At 59.2% G+C, this 17,186-nt stretch overlaps 1 protein-coding gene across 1 annotated transcript; it reads right to left on the reverse strand.

Moving 5' to 3' along the window:
- Window positions 1-531: 531 nt before the first annotated feature.
- LOC142087373 (dual specificity protein phosphatase 22-A-like) lies at window positions 532-16,882 on the reverse strand. The gene is made up of 8 exons (XM_075161533.1): window positions 16,764-16,882; window positions 16,548-16,624; window positions 14,885-14,918; window positions 14,182-14,264; window positions 11,611-11,660; window positions 7,984-8,058; window positions 7,363-7,534; window positions 532-2,874 (listed from the first exon to the last, which is right to left on the reverse strand). The coding sequence occupies exons 2-8, from the start codon at window positions 16,566-16,568 to the stop codon at window positions 2,668-2,670; spliced, it is 642 nt and encodes a 213-aa protein (XP_075017634.1). The 5' UTR covers window positions 16,569-16,624; window positions 16,764-16,882; the 3' UTR covers window positions 532-2,667.
- Between the last annotated feature and the right edge of the window lie 304 nt (window positions 16,883-17,186).

Genomic DNA, 17,186 nt, shown 5'->3' on the forward strand with positions numbered 1-17,186 from the left:
GATTTGCAGGGAGGGTCCTGCCTCCCTGCGCCAGCCGGAAAGCCCCCAGTAAAAAATTGTTTCTTTTGTAAAAGTTCTGGCAAATTCAGAATATTTTAAAGGGGCTTTGTATAATCAAACCTCTCCATCCCCTCATTCCCTCTGGAGCCCAATGAGCTGGAGCCTAATTGCGATGCTGCTGCCAGCGGGGTGATTCCATCACCTCTGGCTTTGATTTGGCTCCACAACTTCATGGGCAGCCTGGCAAGGCAAAATCTCAATTCCCTGGGGCGAGGGGGATCCCAGCGGGAGGAGGAGAAGATAAAAAACCCCTTAAAATGGGTTTTTCAGCTGTTCACGGTGCTGGCAACAGCGGGCTGGAAGGGAGCGAGATGCCCCGCAGCCCTGCCAGCGGCTGGCAAGGGAAAATGCGAAACACACCCTGGGGCAGGCAGCAGGAATTTCTTGCAAACTATTCCCTCGTGTGTGAGCAACACCCCGGGACTCTCATTCACACTTCAGCAGCGCGATTTTCCCCATGCCAGAGGTACGGGGCTTTCGGGAGGGCTGATGCGGCGCGTGCAGAGCTCTTAGCAATGTAGAAAGGAGTGGAAATCAGCCCGGTTTTACCTGCTTCAGGGCTTGCCTTCCAGCGCCCAGAAGTCCTAAAGCTACCATAGGTCCCGCTGATGTAGGCCAGAGTGGAAAAATATATATATTCAGCTGGGACACCCCTTAAATTCGGGGGAAATTGGGTTTAGGAGATGCTATTTGGGCAACGGTTGTTGCTGCGAGGCCAGGCGTGGGTGATGCTGCAGCTGACGGGGAGCATCCCTTGTGATTCCCAAAATCAGGGGGATTATTTCCAGGTGCCGCAGTTCCTTGGGGAATGTTTGAGTCCCGGGATGCCCAGTCGTGGGATGGGAAGGGGCACAGCCATCCAGGCTGGCGCAGGTGACGGGACGGCAGCGCTCTGCGGAGGTTATCACACCTACTGCAAATCTAATCTCTGCTTATCACATATCTCCGATGACTTCCTATTAACACCAGAAACCAACTTTCTTCTCTTTTTTCCCTGTGCGCAAGTTCCATTTTTCTGCTTCCTAAAATGATAACGGAGGCATTAAATACAATATCGACCTGGTTTGCTCAACTTCCCTCCAGTCCACTCCATCAACAGCATTTATGGTCCTTGAGCTCATTAATCGCTCGGGGTTCTTTTCCGCACAGCGTGCACTACAGGTACGAACCGTGGTGTACCTCCATGTAGGATAACAGACAGCAGAGAGACCCTTTTTTCAATGTAAAAAGACAGAGAAAAGCCCCCATAATTTTTCTGCCAGAATCCTATACATTATGGCTAAACATTGAGTCTTTAAAACTTTTAATTTTGCTGGTGGTTCTCATCAAGAAAATAGGAAACAGGATGCAGCGGCGGAGCGGTCATGTCAGTCCATCCCTCCATTCCCACCAGGAACACCACAAATCAAGACCAGCCATCCTCATGGGTTTAATCACTTTCCTCTTTATTAGGAGTTGGGCGAGTCACCCCCAGCGCTGTCACACTCGCAATACCCAGAAATTTTCATTAAGGGAATTCCTAGAAATATTTTAAGCGCCTTTTTTTTTTTTCCCCTTAGAATGGATTGCAGAACAGATATTTTTGAGAAGCCAAGCAAGGTATTTATGGTAAAAGGCCAAGCTGGCGTGGAAGATTTGAAGGTTTAGATGTAGAAGGGCTGTGTCGATGGGTTGGGACCCCCCTGGTAGGACAGATGTGGGGAGTCCTGGCAAAGGAAGCCCATGCTTTGGAAACGCACCGTATGAGTTTGGGATGAAAAAAGGGACACGGTCACAGTCTGTCAATATTAAAAAGGCTGTTGGAGAGGGACAGCGTTAAATTGGTCTGTGGGCCGACTGAGTCCAATCGAGCCATTGGCTTCTTTTGCAATCGGGGACATTCAGATCCGGTGGCAGGGGAAACCCAAAACGGCTCCGGCTCCAGGGATGGAGGCGGTGGGGACGGGCAGCCTCCAGCACCGCTGGATTTCCCCCCTCCCTAGGGGGGACGGGTTAAGAAAAATGCCAGACAGACATCTGCCAAGGACAGGCTGGACCAGGAAAGTCCAAACACAGCAAGGGGCATCTGCAGCCCTGGGAGCAGCTCAGCCTCCGGCCGCTCTCCCCATCCCACGGGGTGACAGCCGGGCTCGGCAGCACACCCGCCCCCCGGCACCCGTCCCTCCCTCCTCGGGCTGCATCGGCCCCCAGCTTCACTGCAAAGCAGAAAACAAGGTGGCTTCTCCCCATCTCATCCTGCTGTGGCTTTCCAAGGTCTGCGCTGGCATCCCCGTGCCCTCCCGGGTACCGCGCTGCTGGAGAGAGGGACGGGGCTTGCTGCTGCTACGGGTGATGGAAAAGTGGCTGCGATCCACTGGGAATGGGGGAAGGGGACACAGCAAAACACTGTCATCAACTAACTGGCTTGCCCAGAGGTATACACGGAATCGGCAACCAAGGGGGAGCTCTGCGAGTCCTGACCCCCCCCTTCCAACCCTCCAGCCCACGGCCGAGGCCGGCGCTGGCTGCTTACTGCCCTAGACGTGAACCCCCCATAGGTGTTTGGCAAAGGGAATACGGAGTTTTCCAAGCCCCAGGGCCAATGTCTGCCTTCGAGCAGCCAGCTGCTTATCTATTCATCCGTCTGCTTCTGCCGGTGCCACCTGCGTGGCAGGGGAGCGGGGAGGCGGGGGCTGGAGGGTGGCGGCAGGAGCAATCCCTGCTCCCCAGCTGCTGCTCCTTCTGCCTCTGCTCCTGCCGGGCCAGCAAGCACTGCAGCTCCTCCTGGTCCTTGAACGGGTTCCTGCCGTAGTCGCGGCGGATCCAGGCGCGGTACTGCCGGGACAAAGCCAGAGAAGTTGTCAGATACCCCCAGCTTGAGGGGGGGGGGTGGAAAGCAGCAAGCCGAGCGGGGGCAATGCCCGCTGCACCCCAGCCGCAGCCTCAGATGAGGCCGGGGGATCCCCAGCCACAGCCAGCAAGCAGAAAAGTCCCCCTTTCACAGGAGCTCGCACCACGCGACACGACCACGTCGTACAAGAGATGCGACCGTTCCCCCCGTCCGAGTGCTCCTGCATCCCCAGCCCAGCACAGACAGACCCGGAGAGCCGGCAGCATCCTCAGCTTCTCAGGGGGCTGCAGCCGGGACAGCAGCTTTATTTACTTCTCATTGCCAAGCAGCTGCCGCCGTTCCTTGTGTGCCCCAATTCCTGTAAGAAAAGCTTCCCCACGCTTTCTCCCCGCCGTGGCAGCGCGGGGACAGGCTGCGCTCGCTGCCACAAGCTGCACAGCCAAGTCGGTTCTTGCACGCTGAGGCAGGTTTGTTTGCAGAGCATTTTGCCGCCAGGTAGTTGGGGGGTGCCTCTCGTGCCCCCTGCATCGCTGCAGCCAGCTGCAAAGGCTGCTCCGGCGGCAGGAGCGTGGCGGTGGCCAGGGGCCAGCTGGCAGCAAGCTGAGTTCCGGAGGTGGCTGGGAAGTGAGAGATGGTCCGTAGAAATGCTTCCCGCTACTGCTGGGATGAGAAACAGCCAGACGGGCCCAGACCACAGCACCCGAGAGCGTGGGCAGGAATGGGCAGCTCTGCCAGCACCCGCCGTGCCAGCTACCCGGTGCTCGCGGGGAGCAGGCGCTTCGCCATCTTCCTAAGTAGCTGGGAACCAGCTGCTCCAGCAAGCAGGACTTACTGGGATGAGCGGTCGAGCACGCCCAGCAATACCAGACTTCTTACAAAAAGGATGGAGGGCACGGAGTCGGGAATGCGAAGCCTGCAGGTGCAAAGGGTCCAGAGAGGGACCCAGCATTGGAGTCCCGGCATGGGGTAGCACTGGGGCAGGCATGGGGTGCAGCCGGGGGAACCAGAGACCCCACGAGCTGCCCAGCCTCGGCACCCCCAGGGCGAGATGCCCCCGCAATGGCTCCAGCTTCCCGGGGTGCCACGGCAGCACCCACCGAGCTCACAGCAAGGGTGCCGGGACAGCGGGACGGGCAGCTCAGCCCTGTCCTGCCGGGGCTGCCGCAGGCAGGGGACCATGAACCGCAAGGGGATAAAGTCTGAGACTGACCCTGGTGGCATCCCCACCTCCTGCAGCCGGGCAAACTCAGTTCAGGCAGAGGGGATTTCCATCGGGAATGTCTGGATTTCCCAAATCCACTCCCTCAGACAGCGGGACTCACCACGGCTGCGGCACACTCACCGCCTGCAAGCAGGAGGACCTTTTGTTCGGGGTGGACCCCGAGAGCCAAGCCTGATTTCCTCGCTAGAAAACAACCCCTGGGAAGTGAGTCCCAAAGGATTTGGGACAGGATTTGGGACAGGGTTTGGGGCAAGCATCCATGCCAGCTGCGCATGGGGGGAACATCCCTCCCACGCAAACCATCCAGAGGGATGAAGCTCCATGGGGAGACCATCCTGGCCACCGAGGCTCAGCACCCACCGAGGCTCAGCACCCACCGCCCAGCCTCAGAGCTGGCTCCCACCAGCCAGCGAAGGAGGGAAGGAGCGGGTGGGAGGCTGGGGGAAGCACCCTGCTGCTGCTGCCAGGCGTTTCCTTTTAAAGCCAGAGCAAGAAGTGGTTACAGCCCGTTTCCTCCAGCGCTGACCACTAACCCGCTGCTCTCCTCCTCTCTCCCGGGGCCCGGAGCACCCGTCCCATCTGGGACGGCACCGGGGGGGCGGAAAGGCAGCCTGGCCGCGGTGTGCCAGCACCACGGGGGGACCTTGGGGCAGGGGGGGGACAGGTCCGTCACCCGAATGCCCATCTGCGCCCTCTCTCACATCCACGCTGTCTTCTCTGCGCTGGCTTACTTCCTTTTCTAACCTTACCCGTCATCCTGCTGCTGCTCTTGGTCCCTTCCTTCCTTCTTTATCCATCTAGCCCCGAAAAGCACCATTTGCCAGCTCAAAACCACAGCTGCACGCTCGAGGCGCGCTTCCTGCGGCGAGGGGCCGGCTGGCCAGTCCCAGAGAGCATCTTCCCCATTTCTACCTCCCGGGGTCCCGTCTGAGGTCCCTGCTCCGGATCGAGGAAACCGAGGCACCGAGGGATGCTCGCCCGCAGCCCCGGGGAGGAGGTCCCCAGGAGGACTGACCTATTCCTCACAGGTTTTAACCAACAAGAAATGAGGCTTTTCCTCCTGAGCAACCTCCCCAGCCCTTACTCATGTCTGCTCCCAAGCACTGCATTTCCAAATTGCTGCCTGCCGAGATGACAACCGGGCTAAATGGGGAAATTTAATCTCTTTTCTATCCTCTGCAGCTGAAGCTCAGGTCACGATGCCCTTGCTCCTGAATCCTTCCTACACGCACAGAAAACCATCCCAAAGCCACAACCGGGAACAAGATGTGACCTCCCACAGCCAAGGTAAGCAACTGCTGCTTGGCATGAAGCAAGGCACAAGACCCATGCAGGTCCCACGGGCTCCTGGCCACGCGGGTGAACGCCTACGGCACCCACCGCCCCGCGGGACCCCCAGCCATCCACCTCGGCTGACCTGCCCGCAAGTCCCTTCCTCTTGCAGAAGTGGAGGGCGCAGGGGCAAGCTCGGAGCAGGGCATCGCCCGTCAGGTTGGAGCATCCATCCTGGCTCTTCCCCTTCTTCAAACGCAGGGTGAGTAATGCCAGAGCGTTCCCCGCTCCAGCACCCAGCCTTCGCCCCCGGGGCCGTGCTAGCAGTCGTCCGCCCACGAGGGCCATCCGCAGCTTCCCTCCCCGACGCTGCGATCGCGGGGAACGCAGGGTGTTTCAAGTAAAAGGCTGCTCTTGCTAAACCCCGCGGCTCAGAAAAAACACATCCAAGCGCCTCCGCCCTTGGCTCTGCCTTTGGTATTTTCAGGGAAATGCTTGCAAAGCCCCCAGCAAAACTTCAAGGTGATGAAAAAGCAGCATCTAAGTGAAAGGGAAGAAAGTCCAGCGCCTGCTGAGCCCAGCCGGGATTTTGGGGAGCAGGAGGAATAGCTCGGATGGAGCGTGGGGCACAGCAAGCCCCACATCACCGTCTGTGCTGGGACACGGCCAGAGCGTGGGAAGGGTTGGGGAGAGCCGGCCCGGCCGGGGGGAAGCCCCGCAGGGAATCTCCAGCACCGCAGCTCTTTTGTAATCCCTTGGACCATTTTCCACCCTCCTCCGTGGGTGTTTTTGCAAGCTGGTGATAACGGGACAGGGCTGCGTCCCTCATGCCACAGCGCCTGCCCGCTCCCTCCGGCACCCGGGGAAGGGAACTCGGCGGCGGGGAAGGGGCTGGCATTTGGGCCAATGTCACATGCTGTCCCTGCCGCTCTGCTGGGAGGACAGAAATCCCCTTGAACCGCTCGGTGTGGCCGGCGGGACCACCGGGTCTCTGCCACCATTTGCCACGGGGCCGTTGTGTGATGCTCGTGGCTACAGCGGATGGGGGGGCTTAGCCTCCAGGGATGGCACCAAGTTTAGGGGTGACGTGGGCTGCGAGACGCCTTGTACAGGTCGAGTTGGGGGTTACTCTTTCCTTGCAGAGGTCCAGCTGTGGCCATGTGCCCTCCCGGGGCAGTTTTGGACCCCGGTCCTTCGCTGCGGAGCCCAGGGCTGGGCAGAGGAGCAGGATCCAGCGCGGGAGGCTGGAGGGCAGCCGGCGAGCCGGGCGGGAGCCGTGCTTTTAAAGGCTTTTCCCTTTGTTTTTGAAGGCTTTCCGGGTCAAAAGTGCAGCTCTGATCTCTGCAACCAGTGCTCTCCCCAGTAAACATGCCGCTGTCGCTCCCAGCTGCCGGCATCCAGCTCGGCTCAGCCACAACAACATCCCCCCCTTGCACAGGAACCCACCCAGCCAGGGCTGCTGCTCTCCTAAAACCCGCTGCTCCGCGTCATTTTGGAGCGGGGAGAGGAGAATTTCTCCATCCACACTTGTTTCTCTCTGTCGCCCACCTCTAAAAGCAGAGGACTTGCTGTCAGGGGAAGCCCTGCCAGATCCAAGACATCCCGAAGCTGCTCGCAAGAGCCTTCCTCCCTCTCCTCTCCCCCTTTCCGCCTGCCGGGGGACCTGCTGCTCGCCCGTCCCTCCCGCTGTGTCCTAACTGAACTCTCGAGAAAAGCACTGGGGTTTTAAAGAGCTTTTTAAAGTGCACTCGCATGATGTCTAGGCACTACTTTTTTTTTTTTTTTTTTTTTTAAATCTTCTTTTCTTTTTTTTTGTTTTCTTGCATGCAAAACCCAAAATCCCCAGGTAATAAATAGCATGCACAAAGGCCAGCTCGGGCAAACAGCTGGCCCCTGCAGAGAGCTACATGCAAAAGAGCCGTGCCTGCTTGCAAACTCTGCAGACACGTATATAAGGGGACGTCGGCGCGGGACGTACCTCCTGCAGCAAAGTCACCTCGTACTCCTGCAGCTGCTGCTGGAAGCCAAAGTTGGGGCTGACGTAGGACCGCACGGCCTTGGTGGCGGCCAGGCAGTCCTCCCAGCCGAGCTCGGTCACCGTCATGAGGTAAGCTACCAGGATGGTGGTGCTGCGGGAGACCCCAGCCAGGCTGGCACGGCGCGAGGGAGCAGCGTCAGGGAGAGGGGTTCCCACCGCGGAGGCTGGTGCGGCTCCGCAGCAAGGGACACCCATGGGATGCATCTTCCCACGGGCACCCCGTCTTCCTGGGGTGCTAGCAAGGTTCCCCGGCCATGGGTTGGGTGGGGGTAAGGAGCCGCATGGACAGGGAGATGCTGCTGGTGGCTTCCCCCTGTCCCCTCCTCTAGCCTGTCCCACCTCTTTGGATGCTCAGGTTTTCAGCGCACGGAGCACCCATCCCCATGGGTCTCGGCAGTGGAGACCTTCCCCTGTCACCCTCCTGTTGTTCCTTGTCTTCTCCTCTTCTTCCTCCCCACCACAAATGATGTTCAACGTCGAGGACGCTTTTTGGGAGCCCATCCCCACCTCCCACAGGACCGATGCCAACCGTGGACGCAACGCGGTGACAGCAGCTCTCACCAATGGACGAGGCAGCCTCCCCCACCGAGCCGGCATTCGTGGATGAACTTGATGCACTCCTTAAAATGCTGCAGCCTGCAAGGAGAGGGGCAGGGAGGTGAGGATGGGAGGGCTGCCCCCCCTGCAAGGTGCCTGGCCACAGCAGCAGCAGCAGTTGCGTCCCCCGCCCTGGGACTTCCCACCGCCCTGGGGCCACCGGCGCGGGGTGGGAGCGGAGATCCTTCCTCTGCCAGGCAGAGGGGCTGGTCTTCATCTGCCAGGAAGGAAATGACCTGGGAGACTTTCCGGGGAATTTCCTGCTTCCCAAGGCAGCGGGATGGGAGCAGGGCGATGCCATCAGCCAAACCAGCTCAGGGAGGACCCCAGGGAGACAGCCTCCAGGGCACGGTGTCATCTTGTGCCCAAGGGACACGCACATCCCCACATCCCAGAGGTTGTCCTGAGCCATTGGCTCACCCCTAATTCCCAAATGATGCCGAAACCACCCGGTTCCCTCCAAAGAAAAGACGCTGGCAGGGAAGAAGGTGGCTCCCAAGGCATTTTGCCTGCAGGTCCCAAAATGGTGCAACCCCCTTCCCCTCCAAGCAGCCCCTCGGCCCCTTCCCACCCAAGGGAGGGCACGGAGAGGTGCCCGTGCCAGGGAGGTAGGGCTGCCACAACACAGGCTCGTCCCCGATAGCTGCCCGCGTTCCTGAAAGCATAACCAGCAACTGCCGGCAAGGCAGACGGAGCGCGTTAACCCTAACCAGCGAGTTTGGCAGCAAAACGGGGCAGGTCAGGGAGCCAGGGCTTTCTGGCAGCTCAACGGCAACGCGCTATGGTGCTTCCCTCCTTCGGACTTGGATGCTCAGCAATACGAGCAGCACCCATCTTTTTGAAGGCATGGAGACCTAGAAAACGGGATAAATAACTCCGTATGCGCTGATGAGATAGAGGTGGGTGTTTGTGGGAGGGTTATGCAGGCTCCGGTGCGACGCATCCCTCCCGCTCATCACTGCAGGGGATGCTGGAAGCCACTGCCGATCCCTCTCCAAGACAGCAGGCATCTCCGAGAGCCCTCGCCGAGCCAGGTATTCGGCTCCTCGGCACGTGTTTGCAATAAACGCTGCCCATCCCTGCTCGCCCTCGCCGTCCCACCAAGCCCTGGGGGAGTTTTGAGATAGAAAACCTGGTTCTGGGTAACTTGGGCTGCTGGCGGACCCCCTGACCACACAGCCTTGGATTTTTCGGGAGGAGGAGAAGAGGATCCCTTTGGGGCAGCCAAGCCAGAGCCGCCCGGCAGCGAGCGCGGGAGCCGGCAGCACTTCTGCCCCGGCGCCGGACTTCCTCTGCCTCCGCGTGATGGGGTGGGCGTGCGCCGGCACAGCCTTCCTGATTTCTCAGAAGCCAAGGCATGGGCTACGGCAGACTTATTCCCCCCCTGCCTCTCGCCGAGGGCTTGCTCCCCGCGCATCCTCCCCCTCCTCAGAGCCGGCTTCCCTGCGGGAGCAAGGCAGAACCCTCCAAAACCTCCCTCATCCCTGCATCCCATGGCAGGGGATGCTCGTCACCCTGCCCTGGAAGGGGGATGGAAGGGGACGCTGCTCGTCACCCTGCCCTGGAAGGGGGATGGAAGGGGACGCTGCTCGTCACCCTGCCCTGGAAGGGGGATCGAAGGGGACGCTGCTCGTCACCCTGCCCTGGAAGGGGGATGGAAGGGGACGCTGCTCGTCACCCTGCCCTGGAAGGGGGATGGAAGGGGACGCTGCTCGTCACCCTGCCCTGGAAGGGGGATGGAAGGGGACGCTGCTCGTCACCCTGCCCTGGAAGGGGGATCGAAGGGGACGCTGCTCGTCACCCTGCCCTGGAAGGGGGATGGAAGGGGACGCTGCTCGTCACCCTGCCCTGGAAGGGGGATGGAAGGGGACGCTGCTCGTCACCCTGCCCTGGAAGGGGGATGGAAGGGGACGCTGCTCGTCACCCTGCCCTGGAAGGGCAGGCTCAGGCTCTAAGAAAGCAGCCAAGGACATATTCAAAAATAGGAGGGGGTTCTGCTGCCCAAGAGGAGGAGGAGAGATGGGGGAGTCTCTGAAGATGTGGTCATACTAAAAATATTGAGTCTCTCGGCCCTGGAAGGAAGTGTAAGTCCATCGCTCCTCGTGGGCTACAGATGTGCCTCCTCCTTGACCACCACAGCAAACGAAGCATCACCCTCTGGGGGGGCCTTTCCCTGCCTAAAGCTTGTCCCGGGGGATTTCTCCTCATCCTACTTATCTTCGCCGAGCAGACAGCATCCCCCAGGGCCTGCACGTGTTGCCTGCACAGGTCCAGGCTCTCCAGATCCCAGTCCTCCACTGGGACCAGCAGGGACGCACCCCGCTTGCAAGGACCCGATGCTTTTGCTGCCAGCCTCCAGCCCGCTCCACGCACACAGCATCCCTCTCCCAACCCATCCCGGAGGGAGGCAGGGGAGCGCTTCAGCCACCCCATCCATCCTCACCCACTCCACGGGGGTTTTTCCCCCCCCACGTGGCCAGGCAGAGGAAAGCTCTCCCCATGATTTTCCAGCCTCAAATCATGGGATCGGGGCATGGAACCTGGTAATGCTGAGAGCCACTGAGGTCCTGAGTCACAAGCATCTCCTCTGCAGGACACAAAGTTCACCAGGATTGTGAAATCCAAGGCATAAACTGACAAGCAGAAAATAGTTCCTTGAATAAGTCTTCCTTCCGGCAGCCAGTCTTACCTTTTTTTTTCTTTTTTTCCCTTTTTTTTTTTTTCCCTTTTCGGCAGACATGCCACAAATGCAAAGACATGAGAGAAGAGAAAAAAAAAAAAAAAAAAACACACACACAACCAGAAAACCCTGTTCTTGCTGAGGCAGGGCTTTCTTGTAAAGCTTCTCTTTCCGCTCAGCGGGAGCATGAGCAAGCAGAATCACACCCCCGGACAGGGCTGCTCCCAAGGGCGCTGGAAAACCAGCACCTCCACAAACAGGCTTCGCTCTGGTCACCGCGCATGAAGTTTTAGTTCTTTTTAGGGTTTGATTGGCGAGAAAAATCCCTCGGAGTCACCCATTTTCTGGCTGCAATGGATGGTTTAGGGATACCCGTCGCCCAAAGCGGCAGCGGGGAGCTGCCACTCCCCCCGGTGCCAGCAGCGCCTGCGCCCATCGCACCCCAGCACCGCATCCCATGAAAGCTTCCTCGCAGCACCTCTCGCCAGCTTCATCTCAAGAATGTCATTAAGGAGTTTATGAGTAACTATGCTTTGTGCGGGGTGGGGGTGGGGGAAATCTTCATTTTAATAAATATTTTCTTTCTCTTTCCAAGGAGGATGTCTGGAAGACCGACACAAATCATTGTCTTTCTAAACCAATAAAAAATGCTCCAATTTTCAACCCTGCCCAGTAGAATAGTTCTGAAATGTTATGGAAAATTAAATTTACACACACAGAAACAGATTTGAAGCCCTGCAAATGCTATTTACTGCCTAAAAACGAACCGCAGCTTTTGTCAAGCTCAGCAACAATACCCAGTTTTTGCAGCACGAATGAACTGAACCTTCGTCCTGCAGAATTTGAACATTTGCTGACTGATAACTACCAAAACGCAACCCTGAGAGGAAGAAGGATGGCAAACGACTTACAGGTTTTGACCGGATGAATCCGAGGCCGAGATACAGAGATAGGTCATGTCCTGCAATACAAAGATGGTTGCGGTAGTAAGATACCTCCGAGAAACACAAAATCCCCCATTTCTCTCTTTTCCCTCTCCCCAGCTGACCCTTTGGTGAGGGGAAAGCTGAAATCCGCTTTCGGGTGCCATCACCCCGCTCCCCACGGGTAGGGAGACCCACGCAGGTCACATCCATCCCACCTTGGGCTATTCCCCCTCCCCCATTTCAGCCCAGAGGAGAGGCCAGGCTGTGGGGAACCTCAACGATGCTCAGGAACCCCCCAAAACTGAGCCACCCCTTCACCGGGGCCCCGACGGGCGAGCCCCGTCAGGAAGATGTGTGCGAACATGCAGTGATGAAGTCACTCTCATCAATGAGTTATTTCCTCCCGGTCCTTTTAATACACAATAAATCATCCTGCCGCATGTTGGCGTGGGTCAGATTACTTTCCTTTCTTTAAAACATCGCTTCCTTGATCCTCCCTGTTCTGAGCTATAATTAGAGCCTTTTCATCCGAGTTTGGTTTGTTGTTTTGTTTTTTTTTTTTTAACTTTCTTAGCGAAATGGGTGGAAATCCTGCCAGCCAGAGCTAAAACGCCCGAGCACCAGGGATTGCCCCATCTCCATCAGCTCCCGGTGGCATCGCTGCCGAAAGGTCCCCCCGGGCTGATGCAGCTCAGCCTCACGAGCCACCCTCACTTCCCTCCAGCCCAGGGCAAACTGGGAGACTGGAAAAAGCCGATTATTTCAGGAGGGAAGGGGCAAAGCAGGACAGGCGCAGGGATATTTCTGCGCTGGAAAAACCCACGTTGCGAGGATGAGCGCGGGTGGGCTTTCCTGTGCATCTCCTCTCCGTCCCATCCATCCTCCCCAGCCCCGTCCCACGCTTGCCCCCGCCACCCTGCAGCCTCTCGTGGGACGGGGACGAGGTGCCACAGCGATGTGCCACTTGCCAGCTCCCCGTGCGTGCCATCCGGCTGCTCCCTGCCCAGAGAAACTGCCGGAGAGGCCGGGGTGGGGGGAAACAGAGCCAGCGGGTTCCTCATCCACACCCCCGGCCAAACCGCAGCTCCCCGGCATGCGGGGGCTGGAAGGGGACCATGCACCAGGCAGGGGCACGGGGACCAGCAAGCAAACGTCGGCAGGTTTTGCAGGATGAGCCAAAATGGGCTGTGGCTTCCCAAAACCTGGCTGCACCATGCCATGCCTGGCGGCAGCCTGACTCCCCGCGATGAGGAGAGCCACCGTGCCGGCAAAGCCACCGTGCCAACCGCTGGAGCGGCAGAAGCAACTCCACTGCTCCCCAAACCCCGACCCGCACCCCAATCCCGCATTAACTGCCAGGCTCCCAGCGGCTTCCCCTTCCCCACGGGGCCGGGTGCCCCCATCCCGCCTCGGGGAGCTGGGCCACGCATGGGAACGGTGCTGGGGTTTGCGGTTCCCGACCCAGTGCCGTGATTGACACATTGCTCAACCCACCATGCCTTTCCGGTTCCCTTTTCTGCCAGCCCGGCGGCTTGCTCCGTGTTGTAAGCTCGCCGTGCGGTTTGCTACCCGTCTGGCCGTGCCCCGAGCCCCGCCAGCCCCAGCTGCTGCCCCTTCTCCAGCCACGAGCCGTTTCTCTGCACCGATTTTATGCAGCCTCCTTCCTTCTCTCTCTCCCTCCTCCACGTTACTCAATGCCTTAGCGGGGAAAAGGCTCGAGCTGGTGTTTTGCTGGGGCTCCCTGCCCATCGTGGCTCCAAAGGATGAGGGGTCCCGGCAGTCCCCTTCGTCTTCTGCAGCATCCCAGGATTTGGGAGCTGGCAGCGGGTCCGACACCGGGATGAAGCATGCGGCCACCCGCCGCGACGCGAGCAGCGTGGTCCGAGCATCCCCCGCACACGGACCCCACACGGGGCTGCTCCTCCTGCTGCAGGCTCCACCCGGTCCACGGGTCCGTGCAGGCAGGATTCGTGCACGAAAGACCCAGTCGGCATCAACCCACCCCGCAGCACCCTCCTGCCTCAGTTTCCCCCACCCACAGCCCGAGGGGTCCGTACCACTCCGGGGTCCGAGGCGGGGGGGGCTGGGACCGGGCAGGCAAAGCCAGGGCGGCCCGGGACCCCTGTCCTGGAGGTGTGAGGGGGAGTCCGGGTCCCGCTGTGCCCCCCGCCCCGGCCGGGGCTGGATGCGGCCCCGGCGCTGCCATCCGCGGGGCACCGCCGCCCTCTCGCGGTTCTCCCCGCGGCAGCACCGGGCACCCCGCCGGGTCCCGGCCCCTCCAGCGCTGCGGCTGCACGCTTTCTCCTTAAAAACCATCGAAAGGGTGGCGGTGCCCCTCAAAACACCCCACTCCACCTGCCCCCCGAAAGCCAGCGCTGAGCTTCTTTGGGTGCAATTCAGCATTGCATGGTGCAAATTGCTGCAAATTGGTGCAAATCCGGTATTGCTTCTCCCCGCTCTGCCCCACGCCAGGAGAAGAGCATGTGTCCCACCTGCACCTTCCCAGCCCCTGCTCCCCCGGGGTGGTCCCCCAAGTCCCCCCACCCAGGCACTCACCTCTAGCACCGGCTTGGCACTGTTGTGGACGGAGAGGATGTGCGTCACCCCGTTCCTCACCAGGTTTTCCCGATCCTCAGAGTCTGGAAGCAGGAGCGACACATGAGTCTCCCATCCTCCTGGGAGATCTGCTGGATCAAGCACCCACCAGCAACCCTTATCCATCACCCCCGTCCCCTCGATCCCCGTGCCAGCCCCTTCCCGCTGCCTCTCACCCCGCACGATGCGGGAAAGGAGACTGGGCATCGCGACGCGCCTTCAAAGCAAAACCCCCCTCGGATGCACAGCAGGCTCCAAAAACCACCCCCAGAATCAGAAATTATACTGCTAATTTGGAAGAGGCTGTTGTGTCTTTGCTGTTGGGTGAAACCCAAGCTTCACCCTGCTCCTCACGGGGCCAGAGGAGCGAGAAAGCCAGGCGTTGGCCCACTGTAAATATTGTCTCAGCAAACACGGGGAGGTTTCCAGCCACGCCAAGGGTTCCCCGGTGCTCCCCACGGATGTCCCTTTCCTGGGCTAGAGCTGCACGGGGCCACTTGCAATTGGGATAGGGCTTTTTTGGGGCTTTGGATCTCTGAAGGATGCTGGGGTGCCCAGCCGGGAGCAGGCACAGGGAGCCCCCGAGGAGAGGGGCTCCTCCAGCCCCGCCAGCTGCCCAGGGACCCCACAGCAAGGCGGAGGTGGAGCAGGGAAAGGCACTCACCGCGGATGTTCCCGAGGTAGAGGCCTTTGACAATCTGGGAGGTGACAAAAAGGAGAGAGATTTCAGACGACGCCGGGCACAACGTGCGTCCGACGTGGCGGGAGCCGCAAGCTGCATGCGTGGTACCAGCAGGACCAGGGCCTCTGGCAGCAAACTCCCCAGGCAATGATAAACCAAGCACCTCATCAGTGAACCATCTTCATTAACGAACATCAAAGGCTGAGCCCACTCAAACCAGCAGCTCAAACCCCTCCAGGAGTGCAGAGCTCAGGAAAACTCAGCACATAAATGGAGGGGGCTTGTGGTTTAGTCCTATTGCTATCGGAAAGGCAGTGCTGGGGGCTGAATTCCCCAAACAGCTCAGCCCACCCCAGCCTCCTCCTTCAAGGCTGGGCTCCAGCAGGGACCCCCCATCGCGCCTGGAGGCAGGCCAGCCCGCTGCAGCTCGGTTTTGTTTTGCTATTCTATAGCAACCACCTCTTGCAAACATTTTCAAAGGTTGCCTCCACCAGCTGGGGATAGACGGGCAAAGGCACAGGCTATTTATACTACTTTTCTGGCCAGGATGTTGCAGTAAGTGCCATCAAGTATGCAAATTTGGTCTCCAACTCGCTGCTGCAGGGTTATGAAGGAGAAAAAGGGGCAGCTCAGAATATTTACAGGGTGTAAGAGCCCGCCAGAGCCGTTTCCAGGGGCACAGAAAGGAAGAGCTGATTACCAGTTGGACTCATTTGCACCCATCTGGCAGAAGACACCTGGTTGGAGAGGCTGTAGGAAGGGTTTTCAACAGCTCTGGGTCACATCCAGCCCCCCAGCAGAACCCCAGCCTGCTCCCGGGGTGCAAACACCTGGATTAAGCAAACGTCTGTGCCCAGCAGAGCAGAAGCTGTTACCACTAGAAGGGGGACGCCGAGCTCTGCGTCTCATCAAGTCAAAGCTGGATCCTGCAACACAAATGTGTTTGCACCAAGCCAGCCCCTGGCAAAGGCAGCCCGGGCTCCCCAAGAAGGTTTGGTGGCACCGAGGAGGCTGTAAAAGCCACTTTGCAGGTCGGGCTGTGTCTGCAGGGGGTGAAACCCCGGTGTTAAATCGCACCAGAGCCGCGCAGAGAGAGTTTGCCCTGATCTGGTCTCTCCGTTGTTGTCCCAGGGTCTAATTTTAAACTGGATAACGCACATACCAAGCGGTTATTTAAGGATACAAACAGAAATCAATCCCCTCCGCCAGCCCTGGAGTTCAGCTGAGCAAAACGCAGCAGTAAAACCCCACTTCCCCCTTTGCAGCGGGTGGCTGCCAGGCACAGATACGTCCCGGGGGTGGCAAGGGGAGGAAATTTCCCTGCAGGGACCCCCGTCAGCCCTGAGGATTTTAATGCCGTGGCCTTACCGCCCAAGGGACGAGGATCTAGAGCCAGCTGTCACTTTTCTAACCCCCGCAGACACTTAGCTCACCACCTCGGATATAAACCCGGGGTTCACTGTTTGCTTTCTTAATTCCCCTTCTTAAGCGCTTGAAGTTTCGAAGGGGAATGAGAACGGGAAGATGCAAACGGTTGTATTCAGGGCATCGTGGCGGTCTGGGAACAAGCATCCCCCGGGGCTGCAGGAGAAAGGTCCTGCCCACGGAGGACATGCTGGCCGCCATCCCACTGGCCCCCCAGTACCTTGCTCATTCCACTCCCCATGGTTTTTTCTCTCCCCAGGGTCAGGATTCAGGTGGCTTCTTGTTCTCCAAGGCTATCTGCAAATAAGAACGCAAAAATCCCAGATGGAGAGATCTGCCCCCCTCCAACAGCGCATCCCACTGCTGCGAGCAGGGTGAAGGGGAACACGGGTCAGGCGGGGAGCGTGCAGAGCCCCAGCAAATTCAGCTCACTTACCGGCGGCAGGCTGCTCCGGCAGATGAAGGGGACCGAGGAGAGTGGCTGGTGCCGGGCAGGGGAGGGTGAAATAAGGATCCGCGGCCGTGGCGAGGCTCAGGTTTCTCTCCTGGGCTCCCTGGGGCTTTCGCAGCCTTTTGAGGAGGATGAAGAGGAGGACGCCTGGGAGGAACGAATCCATTGTCCCAGCGATGCTCACCGGGCTTCATTCTGGCATGCTGCCGGCTGGTACAAGCGCTGCACTCGGCAGGATTTCTCTCCCAGTCATGTTAATTCCTCCCAGTCACAGGAACGAGAACAGAATTCAGAATAAGGCAGTTACCTTGAAAACCAGAGCGTGGCAGGAGCGGTGGAGCACTGAGGATAAGCCCATCTCCCCCTCCCTCCAGAAGGGAGGCAAGAGGAGCTGTAAAGCAGCGCTGC

Source organism: Calonectris borealis, chromosome 12 (genome assembly GCF_964195595.1).
Source record: "Calonectris borealis chromosome 12, bCalBor7.hap1.2, whole genome shotgun sequence".
Taxonomy (NCBI): Eukaryota; Metazoa; Chordata; class Aves; order Procellariiformes; family Procellariidae; genus Calonectris; species Calonectris borealis.